Source organism: Paramormyrops kingsleyae, chromosome 4 (assembly GCF_048594095.1).
Source record: "Paramormyrops kingsleyae isolate MSU_618 chromosome 4, PKINGS_0.4, whole genome shotgun sequence".
Taxonomy (NCBI): Eukaryota; Metazoa; Chordata; class Actinopteri; order Osteoglossiformes; family Mormyridae; genus Paramormyrops; species Paramormyrops kingsleyae.
Window position 1 is genome coordinate 20,052,129 of NC_132800.1, and position 18,546 is coordinate 20,070,674.

Consider the following 18,546-nt stretch of genomic DNA (forward strand, 5'->3'; position numbering starts at 1 on the left):
CATACCACACAATACCATACCACACCATACCACACAATACCATACCACACCATACCATAACACACCATACCATACCATCCCATACCACACAATAGCATACCACACAATACCATACCACACCACACCATACCATACCATACCACACAATACCATACCACACCACACCATCCCATACCACACAATACCATACCATACCACACCACACCATACCATACCACACCATACCACACAATACCATACCACACCATACCACACAATACCATACCACACCATACCATAACACACCATACCATACCATCCCATACCACACAATAGCATACCACACAATACCATACCACACCACACCATACCATACCATACCACACAATACCATACCACACCACACCATCCCATACCACACAATACCATACCATACCACACCACACCATACCATACCACACCATACCACACAATACCATACCACACCATCCCATACCATACCACACCACACCATACCATCCCATACCACACAATACCATACCATACCACACCACACCATACCATCCCACACCACACCGTACCATACCACACCATACCATACCACACCATACCACACCACACCTTACCATACCACACCATACCACACCACACCTTACCATACCATACACCATCCCACACCATACCACACCATACCATACCACACCTTACCATACCATACCATACACCATCCCACACCGCACCGTACCACACAATACCATACCACACCATACCATACCACACCATCCCATACCACACAATACCATACCACACCATACCATACCACACCATACCACACAATACCATACCACACCATACCATAACACACCATACCATACCATCCCATACCACACAATACCATACCACACCACACCATACCACACAATACCATACCACACCACACCATCCCATACCACACAATACCATACCACACCACACCATACCATACCATACCACACCATACCACACAATACCATACCATACCATACCACACCATACCATCCCATACCACACAATACCATACCATACCACACCACACCACAGTACACCATGCCACACCATACCATCCCACACCACACCGTACCATACCACACCACACCATACCATACCATACCACACCACACCATACCATACCATACGCTATATCATACCAAACCACACCGAACCAAATACAACAGTGGAAACACAGCTAAACTGTAAGGTACAGACACGGTGGGAGATTTATACAAGTTAAGGACATGTGACGATCGGACAGGGTTCACGTAAGATACTGGAAAATGCACACGCCACAATCGGGCTACAAAGTATTAGTCATGATAACAACAACAACAACAATACAAGGGCTATTTATAATGACCTGCACAGGGCTATATACACGCTCTGGCGAGGCACCCGGGGATGTGTGAATCTTACCGGTGCTGCAATATATTCTACTTTCATAATTTTTTATCGGTAACTCCTACTCACCTACAAAGAGGTAATGGAGACATATGCCTTTCCGCCAGCCTTCTAATGTGTGACCTGAGGGATAGAGTGGATCATGTGCTAAGCAAACAGCCCTTTGGGATACTTTTATTGAGATCAGAAGGCCTAAATTCTTTCTTCAACTACACAATGTGTTTTATGGAGTGTAGTATAGAGAATCCTCATAAAATCCTAGGAAACTTTGAAATATGAAGGATATGACCCGATATGACTGTACTGCATAGTATTGTATAAAGTTTTTAACGCTGTGAAAGTTTAGTTGGATTGCCACCTTATCGTGGTGGAGTGGTTTGCGTGCCTCAGTGACCCTGGGGGCTATGTTGTCGGGGGCAATAGCCCCTGGTAGGGTCTCCCAGGGCAAAAAGGTCCCAGGGGAGGGGCCAGACAAAGAGCAATCCGAAGGAACCCTATGATAAAGCATTCAATCAAAGTCTCATTTCCCTCGCCCGGACTAGGGTCACCGGGGCCCCACCCTGGAGCCAGGCCTGGGGGAGGGGCCCGTTGGCGAGCGCCTGGTGGCCGGGCCTTGGCCCGTGGGGCCCGGCCGGGCACAGCCCGAAAGAGGCACGCGGGACTGTCCCCAGGTGGGCCCACCACCCGCAGGGGGAATGTCAGGGGTTCGGTGCATTGTGGATCGGGTGGCGGCCAAGGGAGGCCCTGGCGGTCCGATCCCCGGCTGACAAAACTGGCTCTCGGGACATGGAATGTGACCTCTCTGGTGGGGAAGCAGCCTGAGCTTGTGCGTGAGGTTGAGAGGTATCGACTAATGGAGGTGTGGCAGGTGAGCGACGCCGGGCTGGGGTGGGGCTATTGGTGGCCCTACAGCTCGCTGCATTAACAACGGAGCTTACCCCGGTGAACGAGAGGGCTGTCTCCCTGCGCCTTCAGGTCGGGGATAGGTCTCTGACTGTCATCTAAGCTTATGCGCCGAATGACGGTTCAGAGTACCCGGCCTTCTTGGATTACCTTAGTGGTACGCTGGTTAGTTGGTTGGTTGGTGCTATTTCATATAAATACCGTCGCACACAATTGTTCATCATTGTGTTTGGAGTCACTGGATAGATCGTGGGACTTCAAAATGAGACAAACTGCACAAATGCTAAGAAGAACATTGGCCAGTGGGGTGACAGCTTGTTCCGTAAGTCAAGGGAAATAGCACTGACCTGGACTGCAGTCAGAGCTAATGGAAAATGAGCCTTCGCACGTACAGCACAGCAGCCTGCAGTAATTAAAAAGAATTACACTAGGGATTGAAATAAGTGGGATCTTGGGCAGGTGGGGGGGGAGGGAGGTGAGCGAAGCAGGGGGTGACAGATTGCATTTTTCAACACGATGGAGGAGCGCAGGGCTGGGCTGTCTGCCTGGCGCCGCTGGGGTGTCGGGCACAGGCTGTGCCAGGCTCCACACTCTGTGACCACAGCCTGACCTTTCCCGATGGGAGCCAGAGCACAAACCAGGCCAAGGGACAAAAAAACGGCCATCCCTCCTTATATCCAATTCACCGTCCCCGTTCCAGAGCTCAGTGAGGTCAGCCAGCAGTGCATTTAGTCATTAGCGAGTTAAAGCGGTTGTAGCTTTTACCATCATTTGAGGTGCCAATAAAGTGAAATCATCATTTCTGCCATACTTTTCCATATGAGTCTCCCTGTCCCCCTTTAACCTTTCATTAGCTTATGCTGAATGAATGGCATGGATTGCAATTCCACTTGAAGGCTATTTGAATTCCAGGGCTAATTCAATTAATTTATGAGCTTATTAACTCCTCTGAACTCTGTGGTTAATCCCAATATATTAATATATACAGTAGTACGAACTTTGCATCTATCCCGCAGTGGTTAGTACAGTGGCCACACACCACTGCAGTTCAAATCTCTGCCCTGGTTGTAGGTTGGCATGTTCTCTCATGTCGTTGTGGGGCTTCCTCTGGGTGCTCCACTTTCCAGTTATCTACTAAGCAGCCAGATCTAGAGAACAAACCAGACGGAGCACACATTTGGCCAGCATGGTATCTCAGCTCCTGCCCGCCTGCCTTATGGAGTTTGCATGTTCTTCCATCCATCTATCCATCCATCCGCTTTTTGTACCTGTTTGTTCTATTCTGGGTCGGTGGTGTTGGAGTCCATGCAAGCAAAGGAGAGAACAATCCGAGATGGGGCGCCAAACCATTGCAGGACACACACTATTCACACACACACATATGGGGTAATTTGGGAGCTCCAATTCACCTCAGCTATTTTTGGGACTGTGGGAGGGGGGGACCTGGAGAATCCTGAGGAAACCCCACAATGACAGGGGTAGAACATGCAAAGTTCACACTCATGGAGCCAGTGCAGAGACCCTAACCCCAGGTCCAGAGGTGTGGGGCACCAGTGCTAATTACTGAGCTACTATGCCGCCCCTGCATATTCTCCCTCAGTCCCAAAATATGGCATATATAAAGTGCCCCTACAGTGTGATCATGCGTGACTCTGATCCTGTAGCAGGTTATGGAAGATGGATGCCTGGAAGAAGACAGAAGGCACTTCCAAATTTAAAAACAAATCAATTCACACTTCTAATTCACATCATATCTATGAGGTATAGATAATACTTCAGGCCATAAGACGCCCATATTCTGTAATAATAAAGGCTGCTTATGATTTTTATGCTGTCCACCCACTGTCCTACCCCTGCGCTACAGCAATTTGGTTCCTGCTTTCTCTGGAATCAGCCATGCTTCTTACCAACCCCTTAATATGCAGACAAAATAAACATTTCTCACTTCTCACACAGAGAGCTGGAATACGCTTTCTCACCTAAAACTCCTGATCTTCAATATTCTATCCTCTCACTCAAAAAACATCCAAACGCATTATAAACTGAGAATTGAGTGTGTTCAAGCATTGGCTAAGAAATCATACGGTCGCCCGGGCATGAGACCAGGAGCAGAGAGGTACCTATGACTTATTCAGAGGGAGGATGAGCTGGCGAAGTGGAAGAGTCCAGCTCATAACAGCTCCGTGGGTCACGTTACATGCGATAGCGCATCCAGATCAGTTCAGTGCCCAAGCTAGTGCCTGGTACAGAATTACGGGCAACTGAAGACTGCGACACCTAACCAAGATTCTTGAGGCAGGCCGTAATGAGAGAGAGCTCTGAGAGATTCCACCACTCTTACCTTTCAGATATCCATTCGACATGAATAACCCCCCGGGACCTAAAGCTGCAGTTTTTTTATCACTTAGCAAACAACTAATTTCAAGATATTCTTGTTTAATATTGCCTGCGTTTCCATGGCATTTAGATAATTTTGCGGAAAATCCTTAGACTTGCATGAGAAGTGCTTGTTGATTTTCTGAAGCTCGGATAGATCCCTACATCCGTAATGGGTATTTTATTTGAAGGCAGTGAACACCATAGTTTTCTTGTTTTTCCCGCCCTTGTCTCTGTGAAGGTTTCCTGTGGCCAACATACTGAAATTTGTGGCACTGCCCAGCTTCCTCTCACTGCACTGAAAGTGGTTCACACTGCATTGCCAGTGCACAGAGCACAGTGGCAATATGACAGCTCTCTGTCACTGGCCGCTATCTGCACAACAAGGTACATACTGTACAACCCAAAGACACACAGGCTGCTTTTACATTTCGTTTTGCACAGCATTTTGCCCAGCAAAATTGTCGAAAAACACAAACCTCTAGGAATATCATTAGTTAGTTAAGAAAGGATTGATAGTGACTGGAGTGATTGATGACATATCATTGATCAATGTAGGTAAATATTGTTTAGAACTTTTCGTACTACATATAGAAACAACTGGAGAACAGGTATTAATCACTGTGTACAGGATCATCTTATGCTCATATCTCCCCCCCCCCCCATCCTAGTAAGGCTCCCATTCAGTGGAGGGTTGTGTGGCCACTTGTCATTGTGGAAACTCACAGTGTCTGTGTCCCCTTCAGATGTTATGGCAGCTGGTCAGTGATCTCTGGGCTAGTGGTCTGAGCCCAGCACTTGTAATGCACCTGAGTGTGCAGCAGAGCCAAACAGCTCCTCTGGCCCGCCTGTAAGCCTGCTGCTCTGAGCCAATCAGCTCCTCTGGCCCACCTGTAAGTCTGCTGCCCTGAGCCAATCAGCTCCTTTGGCCCACCTGTAAGCCTGCTGCCCTGAGCCAATCAGCTCTTCTGGCCTGCCTGTAAGTCTGCTGCCCAGCCAATGTTCTCCAGGGGTGGTTCACACATGCTATGTTGACGTTTTTGGGTGAGGTTGGTCTGTTTTCTTGCTTTGAGATGTTTTGGTCTGAATTTGGGTGTTTTTGCTTGCCGTTGGATGTGTTGGTCTGAAGTTAGATGAAGTTGGCCTGCATTTGGGTGTCTTGGCTTGCTTTGAGGTCCAGTTGGCCTGCATTTGGACCTATTGGTCTGTGATTTGGTATGGCTGGTATTCATCCAGTTCTGTTGGTCTGCAGTCAGGTGTAGTTTCCAGCAGGGTTACGGTGTAGGGAGATTAGACCACTTTATGTGGATGGACCCACTGTGAAGACGATGCGATAGGCAGCACAGACACCCTGGCAACTGAACCCTCATTGGCCATTGATCTAGTAGCTTGACCAATGAAATTTCCCATTTCACTGTGCCAGATGTGGGGTCTGCCAGCACTCGATTTATCCTGTACAAAAACAAAACTGGATATTTAAGATCTTATTAATCTGTAAAAAGCTGCAGAGCTCAATCATTGACTAATTTTGCTTCTGAAACATTTTAACCTCTACACCAACAATGTCAGATCGTACAGCTTAATTCAGAGCTTCGCTGTTCCCTGCTGCTGAAAATCATCAAGCCAACTGGCTGCCTGTCAGAACTGCTCATACTTACAGCACATTCACACTCGCCTGTCAGTCTGTGAAGAGGACCATGCCTGTTATTTACACCTTCAACTGCAAACTATCCTGATATATTAAAAATATCATTACGAACATCCTGTGATTGTAAACAGTGGCGAAATCCATTCCAAGAAGCAATGTAAAACAATGCATAATGCTTCAAAAAGGCAACACTTGAAGAGTAGTAGTTTCATCCCTCGTCCTACCCCCCCCCCCAACCCCCACCACCACCACCATGGGGCGTGCAGCACAGAGCAGAGAGTGCTGACGTCCCATGTCTTATGTAAGACTCGGTCTGGCAGAGATGGCTTGTGAATTCCCTCCCATTTTGGTATAGGGGGCTGGTACAGCACGGGTTTCTCACCCTGCGACTCAGAGAGGCTTCACAATGTGTGCGTACACTAGTGGGCAATATTGTGGAAACACCTAGCATTTTTGGCATTACGCTTTAAAAATCACTACACAAATATTGGCTGTAATGTTTATAAACAGTCAAAGAATGTTTACAAATATAAACATGAATGATTAAATACGTAAGTAGGGTAAGTGGAATAAAGTTCAGTAACCTCTAAAAATTGGTACATCCGTAATGGGTATTTTATTTGAAGGCAGTGAACACCATAGTGAACCCCCCCCCCCGGTTCCATCCACCGGAAGGCATACCCAATCCCCTGTGTTCATTTCCTCACATTTTTATTACCTTGGTAGAGGCCAGCCTGAATTTCCCTGGATATTGTATTTATATCGAAAATCAAAATTTTATGTACTCTAAGTCTCAACAAGCAGAACTAACCTGAATTATTATGATTCTATCACTACTAGTCACTACTTCTACAAAGTATTTGTTGGAGAAATGTGTTGTATTTTACCCACATTTCTGTATGGTCATCATTAAATCATATTGATAATCATCATGAGCATATTCACAGTCTCCGTGGCTCCTGCTTTTCTCTCCAAGGTGCTGTCTCTGGGCGCTGATGTCCTTCCAGAGTACAAGCTTCAGGCTCCCCGCATCCATAAATGGACCATCTTGCACTACAGTCCTTTCAAGGCAGTGTGGGACTGGGTCATCCTCCTGCTGGTCATTTATACCGCGATCTTCACACCCTACTCTGCTGCATTCCTGCTCAATGACCAAGAGGAGGCAGCTCTGCAGAACTGTGTCTACTCCTGCAGCACACTCAGCGTGGTGGACCTCATCGTGGACATCATGTTCATCATCGACATCGTCATCAACTTCCGCACCACCTACGTCAATAGCAACGACGAGGTGGTCAGCCAGCCGGGCCGCATCGCGGTGCACTACTTCAAGGGATGGTTTCTCATCGACATGGTGGCGGCCATCCCCTTTGACCTTCTGATCTACCGGTCCGGAGAGGAGGTGATTATTCTCATCAAGTAGGCCAGATGAAACAACCACAAAGGGGTCACTCTGGTCCCACAATCACAATGCTACAAAGAGTTCAAAAAGACAAAAGCTCAAAGTGAAAAGAAAAACATAGAGAAAAATAAACCATCATTCATTTAGCATATTTTCTATAGCTCTCAGTTGGTATCGTATAAAAAGAAACACAAACTTTTCCAGTCGTGCTTTTTTAATGAGCTAAGAGAACCAGCTGTCAAAAATATATGCTTTGTAAATGCTTTCGCTGTTGAGAGTCCATTGAAAATACATGTCAGCATGACAATAAAAAAAATGGTAGCAAGTATTTATCTCCTTCAATATGTCATCACACTCACTGTAAGACATTAGTCCAAAAAGGAAATTCAGCAGCTATGATCTCTTTCTGGCTCTTCCTAGACTCTAATCCATGTCAGGACAGTTAAATTACTGTACTGCAGTGCCAAATATGTTGGCTGAGCCCATTTAACTGCATTACTGAGCTCTGAATGAGAGCTGGAAAACCTTTAGGTCTGTGTTGCTGTCTTTGTGGTCAATGCGTCATTAAAAAAATAACAATGTACGGTTAGAAATGGAGATTCTCATTATCTCAGCTTTTCGCCTGGTAAGGAGCTGCATTATGTTTCAGACTCGTGGTTTGTTCTGGAATGCCATTGAAGCTGGAACCTCATATGTATCTTTAATGCTTTTCTGCCATTTATGAGCAGCTTCTTTTCGGTAGCTTTGTTGTTGCCATGCCTCCCTCTCCAGACAACCACTCTGATTGGCCTACTGAAGACGGCCCGGCTCCTGCGATTGGTGCGCGTGGCACGGAAGCTGGACCGCTACTCGGAGTACGGTGCGGCGGTCCTCTTCCTGCTCATGTGCACGTTTGCGCTCATCGCTCACTGGCTGGCCTGCATCTGGTACGCCATCGGCAACGTGGAGCGCAACGGCTCGTCGCGGATCGGCTGGCTGGACTCGCTGGGCGAGCAGCTCGGCAAGCCGTACAACGACACAGTGAGAGACTCGGGGCCCTCCATCAAGGACAAGTACGTGACGGCGCTCTACTTCACCTTCAGCAGCCTGACCAGCGTCGGCTTCGGCAACGTGTCGCCCAACACCAACTCGGAGAAGATCTTCTCCATCTGTGTCATGCTCATTGGCTGTAAGTTACTGCTGCATCAGCCCTGGTGCATCCCATACTGTGGATGACACATCTAAATAGGAAGTCAGAGTATGATATAATATAATATAATATAATATAATATAATATAATATAATATAATATAATATAATATAATATGTGCTTCTCAATTTTAGCAACAAAACTAGTTGCTGGAATTTGTTTTGCAAACAAACAAACACAAACAAACAAACCAACAATCATGCAAACAAATAGCTTCTTTCAGTGAAGTTGCCGTAACTCTCCTTTGGTACCTCCAGCCATTCCATGTGGGCTATTTGTTATGTGACAAAACCAGTGCACCTTATTCCGGTGTTCGCATAATCAATCCCTCTTTTAGCATTCCAGATCTCCTGGTGGCCATACTGTACATGACGTTCAAAACAGTTCAAATGCAGGACCCAGGCTTTTAAACAAACCCAGCTGCATGCAATGTTCTCAGTAAGCAGTTACCACAATGCGAATTACGTTCGACTGATTTTATGACATGTCCAATGATAAGCTGAGAATAGAAATTGTATGTGTCAGAATTGTAGTGTAATTCACACCCATTAAATACTTGGCTTGACTCACTTGCAAGCTGTCCCTGCATGTGGTGCACTGACTCCTGACATGTAAGAAATTAGCACCCAACAAACAAGACGGAGTGGCCATTTTCACCGACACTGTTCCAGTGTAAACACCAGTTCCATGCACCGTTTAAAGTCATCAATCATGTCTAAATTACTGAAAAATGCACTGAAAACAAAATGCTGCTGGTAAATGGTTCTTGTAAAGTAACCAGCATCTTCTCAAAATAATCCATTCAATTTCGCCTTGCTGATGTACATGCAATGCTTGTTTTCTGACATTTAATTCCCAGGTTTAATAGACAGTTAATTCCATTGGATCGCATTATTGTAAGTAATGAGTAGGCAATGTTATTGTGAATTACCAAAATGCTATGGTCTTTTTTTTTTTTTTTAAATTAATGACCAGTATGTTGCTGGTCGCTCTAGCTCTTGCTCCAGTTCCTGTTCCACTGGCAGGCAGTGAGAGGACATGCTGACCTCATCTCTCTCTACCCCACCGGGCAGCCCTGATGTACGCTAGCATCTTCGGCAACGTGTCGGCCATCATCCAGCGGCTGTACTCGGGCACGGCGCGCTACCACACGCAGATGCTGCGGGTTCGGGAGTTCATCCGCTTCCACCAGATCCCCAACCCCCTGCGGCAGCGCCTGGAGGAGTACTTTCAGCACGCCTGGTCCTACACCAACGGCATCGACATGAACGCGGTGAGAACGGCCGGGTGCTACTACTGTACGTTCTTGTAGACGTTTGACAAAATAGTTCCTCAGACTTTTTAAATGGCAATGCTCCCGGGATACAGTGTCCTGTCTGAATAATAATAGCAATATTTAGGAGGTAAAAGAGTCCAAATGTTGGGGAACACAAACAGTATTTATTCTTTTGTATATTGTTCTAGAATTAGTAAAATGTTAAGAAAGTCGGTTATTCCAGCTTCATTGATATATATGTGTCATCTGGTAGCTGAACTTACATCGGGTTGTGATAACAGTGTTTTAATGACATCACAATCTGAAGCATGGAAAGTGGCCACCACATTCGCCATTATGCCAGATCGTGCTTAATAACATGGGAGGGCTGAGATGATTTGTCCCTGACAGTCTGATCCAGATGGTATCGTCACAGATGATGTGACAATCTGATGATCGTTAAATCCTTTCCATTCATATGAGTGTAAATAGGGCTTTTCCAGACCGGGTTCTGGTCCTTGGTGTGAGTGGTGACATGCTATGGATCTCCGTCACCTCCAGGTGCTGAAGGGCTTCCCCGAGTGCCTGCAGGCTGACATCTGCCTGCACCTGAACCGCACGCTGCTGCAGAACTGCAAGGCCTTCCGGGGCTCTACTAAAGGCTGCCTACGTGCCCTGGCCATGAAGTTCAAGACCACGCACGCCCCCCCTGGAGACACATTGGTGCATGCCGGCGATGTCATCACCGCCCTGTACTTCATCTCCCGCGGCTCCATCGAGATCCTGCGTGAGGATGTAGTGGTGGCCATTCTGGGTAACAACTAATTTACTAGATATTACATATTAAATTGGAAATTGCCTATTAAATTGGGTTATTCTAGCGTGATTCCCGGTTAGTCTGTTGATAAAACAGTTTTATTCCGGAGGAAGTCTCCAAACATGGCGTGTCTGGTCAACATCATTGTGACACAGAACTTTTTACAGGAAATTGGAAAGGAATCATCTTAAGACAGAATGCTGGGAGCTAAATGTTACAGGTTCCTGGAAGTACCAGCTCTTCCTCAATCTGCAGCATGCGTCCTCGCGGCTACCGTCCCTTGGCTAATGTTAGCTCACAGCACCATCTATTGGTTATTATGCTGTCCTGCGCTACAATAGAGCACCAAGCTAAATCACTAACGTTGGTACTGCACTAAATCAATTCAGACGTTTTACTAAATATGATGCTGCTGATTATGATCAAGCTATTATGACTGTGACTAACTATTAATTTATAAATATCATGCATATATAATTATATGTTTTATTATATACGTTTATTCAGTGAGTCGATTAAAAAATTAACTAATCGCACGTGTTTCTGTGATCGTGATTTTTAAAATCAGCTTGAATACAGACTCAATTAAATAATACAGCTTCATTGTTTAAATTGTCAGTTTTGCCTCTGGGGTCGTTAGTCAGTTTTATCATATTACCATTTATTCCTCTAATATTTCATCAAACCCAGGGCAAGACAGAAATTAAAAAATTTAAAATAAATTTTAAAAAGACATAACCAAAATATGAACACAAACAAACATCTTATAATACAAATTGATTGGTTATTGTGGGTTACATGCAATGAAACTGAAATATTTAAAAAGCGTTTAAATATTTAAAATAAAGTTCTGAACATAAGAACAGTTCTGCGTTCTTTCATTTTTTTTCTTTCAAATGGTATGGACATGCAATGTCAATTGTTTTGCACAAAAAACAAATACTGGATTTCATTGTCTGGATGGACTTTTTTAAAATTCTCATGTTAGTGAGAATGACCCATATATTAAGCTAACATTTGTTTAATGGTTTAACTTAAACTTGTGATGTACAGATTATTCATTTCCAACAACGATACTGCTTATAACCAAGTACAAGCTGAATTCCAATGCTTTCAGAAAGGCTAGATGCACAGATGGTAATATGACAAGAGACGGTATGGGCTGATTAGTAGGGATCTTAAACGATTATTTTTTCTTAATCTCACATCTTGGCGATTAATGGCATATACCACATGTACATAATCACAGGTACTCAGCAGGCAGATAAACTCACGTTTTAATAGCATCCGCATGATGCTCTAAAATCTAAAACCAATTTGGTTAATGCCTCTAAAAACAGAAGCTTTACAGCCACTGAAAATGCACTTAATAATAAGAAAAAACTTAAGCTTTACCGCATAAGCCCTCATTAAAATAAAACAAACACTGCAAATTACGATATTTTGTCCTCAATATGCCTCCGTCTGGCATTTTTTTTAAACCAAATTAAACATTTAATGTCAGCTTCCTAGTGAGACCCGAACTGAAACGATTTGATTTTAACTTCTGGGATTCCGTGCAGCATCATAACATAAACTCTCATGTTGTTATTGGTCTCTATTAAAAATCTTTGCTCGTACTATTCTTTGTTTTGGCTATCAAAATACTGCATGCAGTCAAAGAAATAATAACGCGTTATAACTTTAAAACACTACACTTTAACAATAGATTTCCCAGCCCTAATAAATATACAATATTAATCTATTAAACGTGACAATTTTTCTGGTGATTACAAATGTAATAAATATTGACATTAAAGCCAAGTAACCATTTCTGGAGGCTTTTATCGGAGTTTAATGTGTATATATCTTCTATGAAAGCCGAATGTTACTATCCTTCCATCCCTTCTTTCCTGCAGGGAAGAACGATATATTTGGTGAACCCATTAATCTGTACGCACGCCCAGGGAAGTCCAATGCCGACGTGAGAGCGCTAACCTACTGTGACCTGCACAAGATCCACCGAGAGGATGTTCTAGAGGTCCTGGACATGTACCCTGAATTCTCGGACCACTTCTGGAGCAACCTGGAGATCACATTCAACCTACGCGATGTGAGCCCGGCTTCTTCTGCGTGTAATGACAGGGTTTAAGAGCATGAGTGGGTTTCAAGTAAGGAGAACAGAAAGGTTCAGGAGAGGGGACAGAACAGCAGGGCAATTCAGTGGACTTTGTCTGGAAAAATATCCTGTACATTCTGTAAAGAAATTCCCCGTGACACTCTACTTGATTAGCAATTCGAAGGTGGATGGATGGATAGGAATTATAAATTGCTTTATATAAAACTAGGTTACTAAATATCATCATATCCATGTTCTGTAACACCAGCCTGGAGTTTGTCCCAAAGGACACAAGGCAGGGGACACCCTGAATGGAGATAGAATATCAGTCCATTATACCAAAAATGCCATCCTCTATACCATAGTTACATAACCTACTGGACCATTTTTCTCGGGTTCCCCATGTAGACAAATATGATTCCTGGATCTGCAAGCAGTGACGACTCGGACGGAGGCAGCTTTCACCGCCAACGCCGGCGCAAGCTGTCTTTCCGCCGCAGGACTGACCGAGGTAGCGTGTCGTTCGGGAGCGTTTCCCTGACGAGACCCGCAGTGCTCTGTCATTCCAGGCCTTCCGCGTTCTTTCCTAACAGATGCCGCGGAAACGGGGAGGAACAAGCCATCGCAGCAGCTCGTCCGTCCGGCTAGGCGGCGCACAACCAGCAGTCGGCTGGAGGGCCACAGCATGGAGTGGGAGGGGCCCCCAAATTTAGTCTCCTCCCCCTCTCACTCCAGTGGAGATGAGGGGGATGACTCTATCCTCTCCGGTCCCACTGCTCCCCTGCCCCTCTTGGAGCTCCCTCAGCGTCAGGCCCTGCACCCAACCCTCAACGATACCCTGGGGGGGGATGGGGATCCCCGCAGTGGCAACAGCTGTAACGCACTGTCAGGTGAGCCTCACCTAACCTAGCAGAACACACATTCGCTGGCCTTGCTCAGTCCAGCTAGGCCCAAAACAGAAGGACTTTTTAATGCTGGTAGATGTGCCGTTTTTCATTCAGTCACGTCGAAGCCCTGCCTATATTATGATGCCAACTGTTCACATCTAACATCACTCAAGCCACAAAAGAAAACTTTCCCTTATCTGATGGCAAGGTTGCATCCAATCTTCCATTGTCCAATTTTGGAGACCCAATGTAGCCGGAGTTTCGTGTCCGTAGCGGACAGGAGAGGCAACCGGTGTGGTCTTCTGCTGCTGTAGGCCATCTGCTTCAATGTTCAACGTGTTGCATTCAGAGACGCTCTACTGCTTATCTTGGTTGTAAGGATACGAGTTACTGTTGCATTTCTATCAGCTTGAACCAACTTGCTTGAACCAGTCTGGTCATTCTTCTCTGACCACTGCCATCAACAAGGCATTTTTGCCCAATGAATTAGCCGCTCAATGGATGTTTCTTTCTTTTTTAACCCATTGTGTGAAAATCCCAGTAGATCAGTAGTTTCTGAAATACTCATACTAGCTTGACTGGCACTAATAACCATGCCACGTACCATGCCACGTTCCAAGTCATTAAACCTTTCTTTCCTACTCTATGGTCAGATGTGAACATTAACTGAAGCCCCTGACCTGTATCTGCATGACTTTATATATTGTGCTGCTGATATATGATCAACAAGCAGCCGAACAGGTGTACCTAATAAAGTGGCCAGTGATTGGGCTTTATTTTGCAAAAACAAAGTTGAACATAAAACAAAGGACCATGAGGGATCAAACAAAGATGTAATGAGGAATAGCTATATGGGATCAGAATTAACCTTAAACACAGACAAGAGCTCACACAGGAACTGGCACATGTATAACATCCATGACCAGACTAGCGAGAACAAAACAAGTTGGCATTGATATACATAGACAAATTCGGAGCAAACAAGAGGCAGGTGTGATTACAGTTTAGTCTGAATTGCTAACACACTAAATCTCGTTCTTGGAAAAAACCTAGCAATTTCCAAAACTCATTTATTGAATCAGTCACTCACTTGGTGAATCTTATAACATTGCTCACCTAGCTAGACACAATTTGCAGATCTGAGTCACCCCTTTTGCAAAACTCTAAACACATTCTCATTCATCAAAACACATTGATGCAAAATAGAAAACACAGGTCACAAAAGTGAAGCACAGACAGTAGTCATCATTGAAACACAATGACTCAGAACTGTTCACACATGTTTCTAAACATGGGAGAGACTAAAACATAGAATACCAGCCCGATGAGAGTGCAAGAGCCATAGGTGAGCTGGATTTCAACGTCAATGTACAAATGGGTCACACCGAGGATTCTTCCCGCATCGCCCAGCAAGGGAGAGCATTTCCTGTGATGCAGAAAAAGTTCTCTGTCCTGACTCAGCCCTGAGACACGGCGTTGCGGCAGAGTGAACTCTGACTTGGCAGTGGCACAACATTTTATTATAGTATCCCTCTCATTTGGATTATTTACTTTGCCCTTTACAGTAACTTTTTTGGTGTGCTGAATACTGCAAACATTACATATCAGTGTAGTATAATTGTATACAAACATTTTTGGTAGACAACATTTTTTTCACTATTATCTTGTGGTTTCCAGTTTTGCAGCTCAACATGCAAAAGACCACATCCACAGTAAACTTTTCTCTACATGCCAGACACAGTTTTTGCTGGTAGTGTTTTCAGTGTTTTGCTATCATGTGTACTGACTGTGCAGTAGTGTTTATTTAACTGACTGGCTTGATGCGTGATCTGAAAGCAGCGTTTGCTTTTGAGCAAAGATGATACAGTTTTGAGAAGATTGTTTGATTTTGCAAGACGGGTCAAAGGTTTCGTGAGTGTAGCTTGAATTTCAGGGTTCGTCCTTAGTGTTTTGGAAAAGGGAGAGTAGATTTTAGGAAATGCCTTTTTTTTTAGGAAAAGCAGTTCAGGAAAACTGTAATAGACATAAGAGGGAAGAACCAGAATGGTGAAACAGCCACCTCTGCTGGCCAAACAGGAACATTACACACACATCCTGACATTGATGAGACATATTTTGTTATAATCAGGTAATTTCGTGTCTTTTTATAAGTCAGATCATTTTTATGTTTTAACATTATACTTTCAGAAAAGTATCTTGTTATCCCAAGAAACTGGACAAATTTTATATTGTCATAGTGGCAGCATGCAGCCGTAATCTGCTGGCCAGACTTAATAATGAATTATAAAATGTCGGGGCTGTATAAAACCATATACATCCGGTCAGTACTTTAAGACCCATTCTAAGCAGAGATGCCACCCCACCCATATTGTACGGGATCATCCTCTATCATAAAATAAAATGCTGTGTTCCTTTATGATTATGCTGCTGTTTTTTATATGTATAAGTAAGTTGTCGTGGTTGTCGTTAAAAATGTTCTTGAAATTCAAGTTCTGTGAAATTCATTTTGAAAAAAATTAATAAATAAAGGTGAATTTTCACTGCCCCAGTAGAGACCAGAATATGAACTACATGCTTGCCTTTCCTATTAAAGACAGACTTTATTAGTAGATAATAACAAGTTCTTTTTGGTTATAGTTAACTGTGGGTAATTTTTCAACTTTTTTGTTTCATAAATACCATAACACTTATCGCAATGATTACAGATCATTTTTCCCCCAATATCATTCAGCTCTAGTTTCAAGGCAACTGATAGTGTTTCCTTATATATTTATGTGATTGTTATATTGTTATATTTATGTGAATTATTAAAGAAGTAGCCTATAAGCCAGAGAAGTTTTGCTAGGATTGTGTTATTAAAAAGAAATAAATCGCCAGTTGCTGTAACTGCTTAAGGCACAGGCTGATACAGTAAACGTCACTGCATGCTACTGCACTTCGGTGAGCTCTTCAGTTTAATTGTAGTTACCATTTAATTTATCCAAGCTTAATATCTCATTTTGTATGAAAATAAATAGATATTTCAATACTCCCTACGCTTTTTCCCATGTTTGAGTGCGGGGTGGGGCTTGGTTAATCGAATTTTATTCAAATGATCACTGGCGGAATACGATGAGTAATTCTGCCTGAAATGCCCCTCCCTATTACTCAGCATAAAGGTCACTGTTTTTGTTGTGTGGCAGGAAAGCTACACGTGATAGTGACCAGGAAATTACAGGTCTAGAGAGCCCAGGAACTTGGAATTAGAAACCAGGTTCCTGAACTTCGGTGAGAAAGCTCCTAACGTGACGCTGTTGAGTGTTCGTCCTGAACAGGCGCTCTCTCTGGAGTCACCAGCATCTTCAACTTCTGGGGTGAGAGTCGTACGCGGCAATATCAGGAGCTTCCCCACCGCAGCGTGGCCCCGCGGCCTTCGCACAGCGTCCCGATGCACAGCATCAGCCGGGAGCAGCGCAGCGAGCTGGAGAACCGGCTGGATCTGCTGCAGCAGCAGCTCCACAGGTGAAGAAGCTAAAGCGATTTTCGTGAGACCTTATGGTGTGTGGCTACTTCAGAAGGATCTTCTCGGTGGGTTGTCATCACTTGGGTCTCATTCAGATTAAATCATAGGACTCTTTCAGGGAATATGAGCCACAGTGCATGACAGAAGTGAGAATGGAAACATCAGGATGCCATTGTCGGCTGTTCCCCGCCAGTTTGGGCCCCTCGCTTTTCTTGTACTAGTGACGCTGGGGTATTTTCACCAGCTGAGCTACATGACTAAGCTGTGGGATTAAATACAGGGCAGGGAGGCATCTCAGGGTTACAGGGATAAACAGGCACCCATCAGGAGTTTTTCTTCCACACCAGAGTAAAAATACATGAATACATCCATCCATTTTCTGTAAGCGCTTATCGTATTAAAGGTCACGGGGGTCTAGAATCTGTATGCAAAAATACAAACACATTAAAATAGGAAAATGTCGGAGTGCATATATCAGAATTAGCTTAGAATTAGCTTTGTTTGGAGAAGATAGAAGAAATTTCTTCTTCTTCTGAGTTTGCCTTTGTGCAGAAAAATATTTCGAACATTTCAACGTCAACTAGGATCAATAAACACAGAGTGCAAACTTACAACACAAGTTTGACACATGGTAGACTTTTAATGCAAAACGTTAAAACTAGTGTCGTCAATCGATTAAAAAAACATTCAGTTAATAAGTGCCCCAAGCCATCTCCTCTTCAGGTGGGATTTAGTAACTGACCATCCCAGTGCCCCAAGCCATCTCCTCTTCAGCTGGGATTTAGTAACTGACCATCCCAGTGCCCCAAGCCATCTCCTCTTCAGCTGGGATTTAGTAACTGACCATCCCAGTGCCCCAAGCCATCTCCTCTTCAGCTGGGATTTAGTAACTGACCATCCCAGTGCCCCAAGCCATCTCCTCTTCAGCTGGGATTTAGTAACTGACCATCCCAGTGCCCCAAGCCATCTCATCTTCAGCTGGGATTTAGTAACTGACCATCCCAGTGCACCAAGCCATCTCCTCTTCAGCTGGGATTTAGTAACTGACCATCCCAGTGC

At 44.4% G+C, this 18,546-nt stretch overlaps 1 protein-coding gene across 1 annotated transcript in view; it reads left to right on the forward strand.

Annotated features, from left to right (window-relative positions):
* The window catches only part of LOC111859601 (voltage-gated inwardly rectifying potassium channel KCNH2-like), a 131,065-nt gene that overhangs the window by 106,375 nt on the left and 6,144 nt on the right, over positions 1-18,546 (forward strand). Inside the window, exons 6-13 of the mRNA XM_072710798.1 lie at positions 7,317-7,739; positions 8,511-8,907; positions 10,002-10,201; positions 10,745-10,997; positions 12,899-13,092; positions 13,507-13,609; positions 13,692-13,988; positions 17,300-17,486. Of these exons, the coding sequence (XP_072566899.1) occupies positions 7,317-7,739; positions 8,511-8,907; positions 10,002-10,201; positions 10,745-10,997; positions 12,899-13,092; positions 13,507-13,609; positions 13,692-13,988; positions 17,300-17,486 (2,054 nt within the window). The remainder of the gene's footprint in view (positions 1-7,316; positions 7,740-8,510; positions 8,908-10,001; positions 10,202-10,744; positions 10,998-12,898; positions 13,093-13,506; positions 13,610-13,691; positions 13,989-17,299; positions 17,487-18,546) is intronic.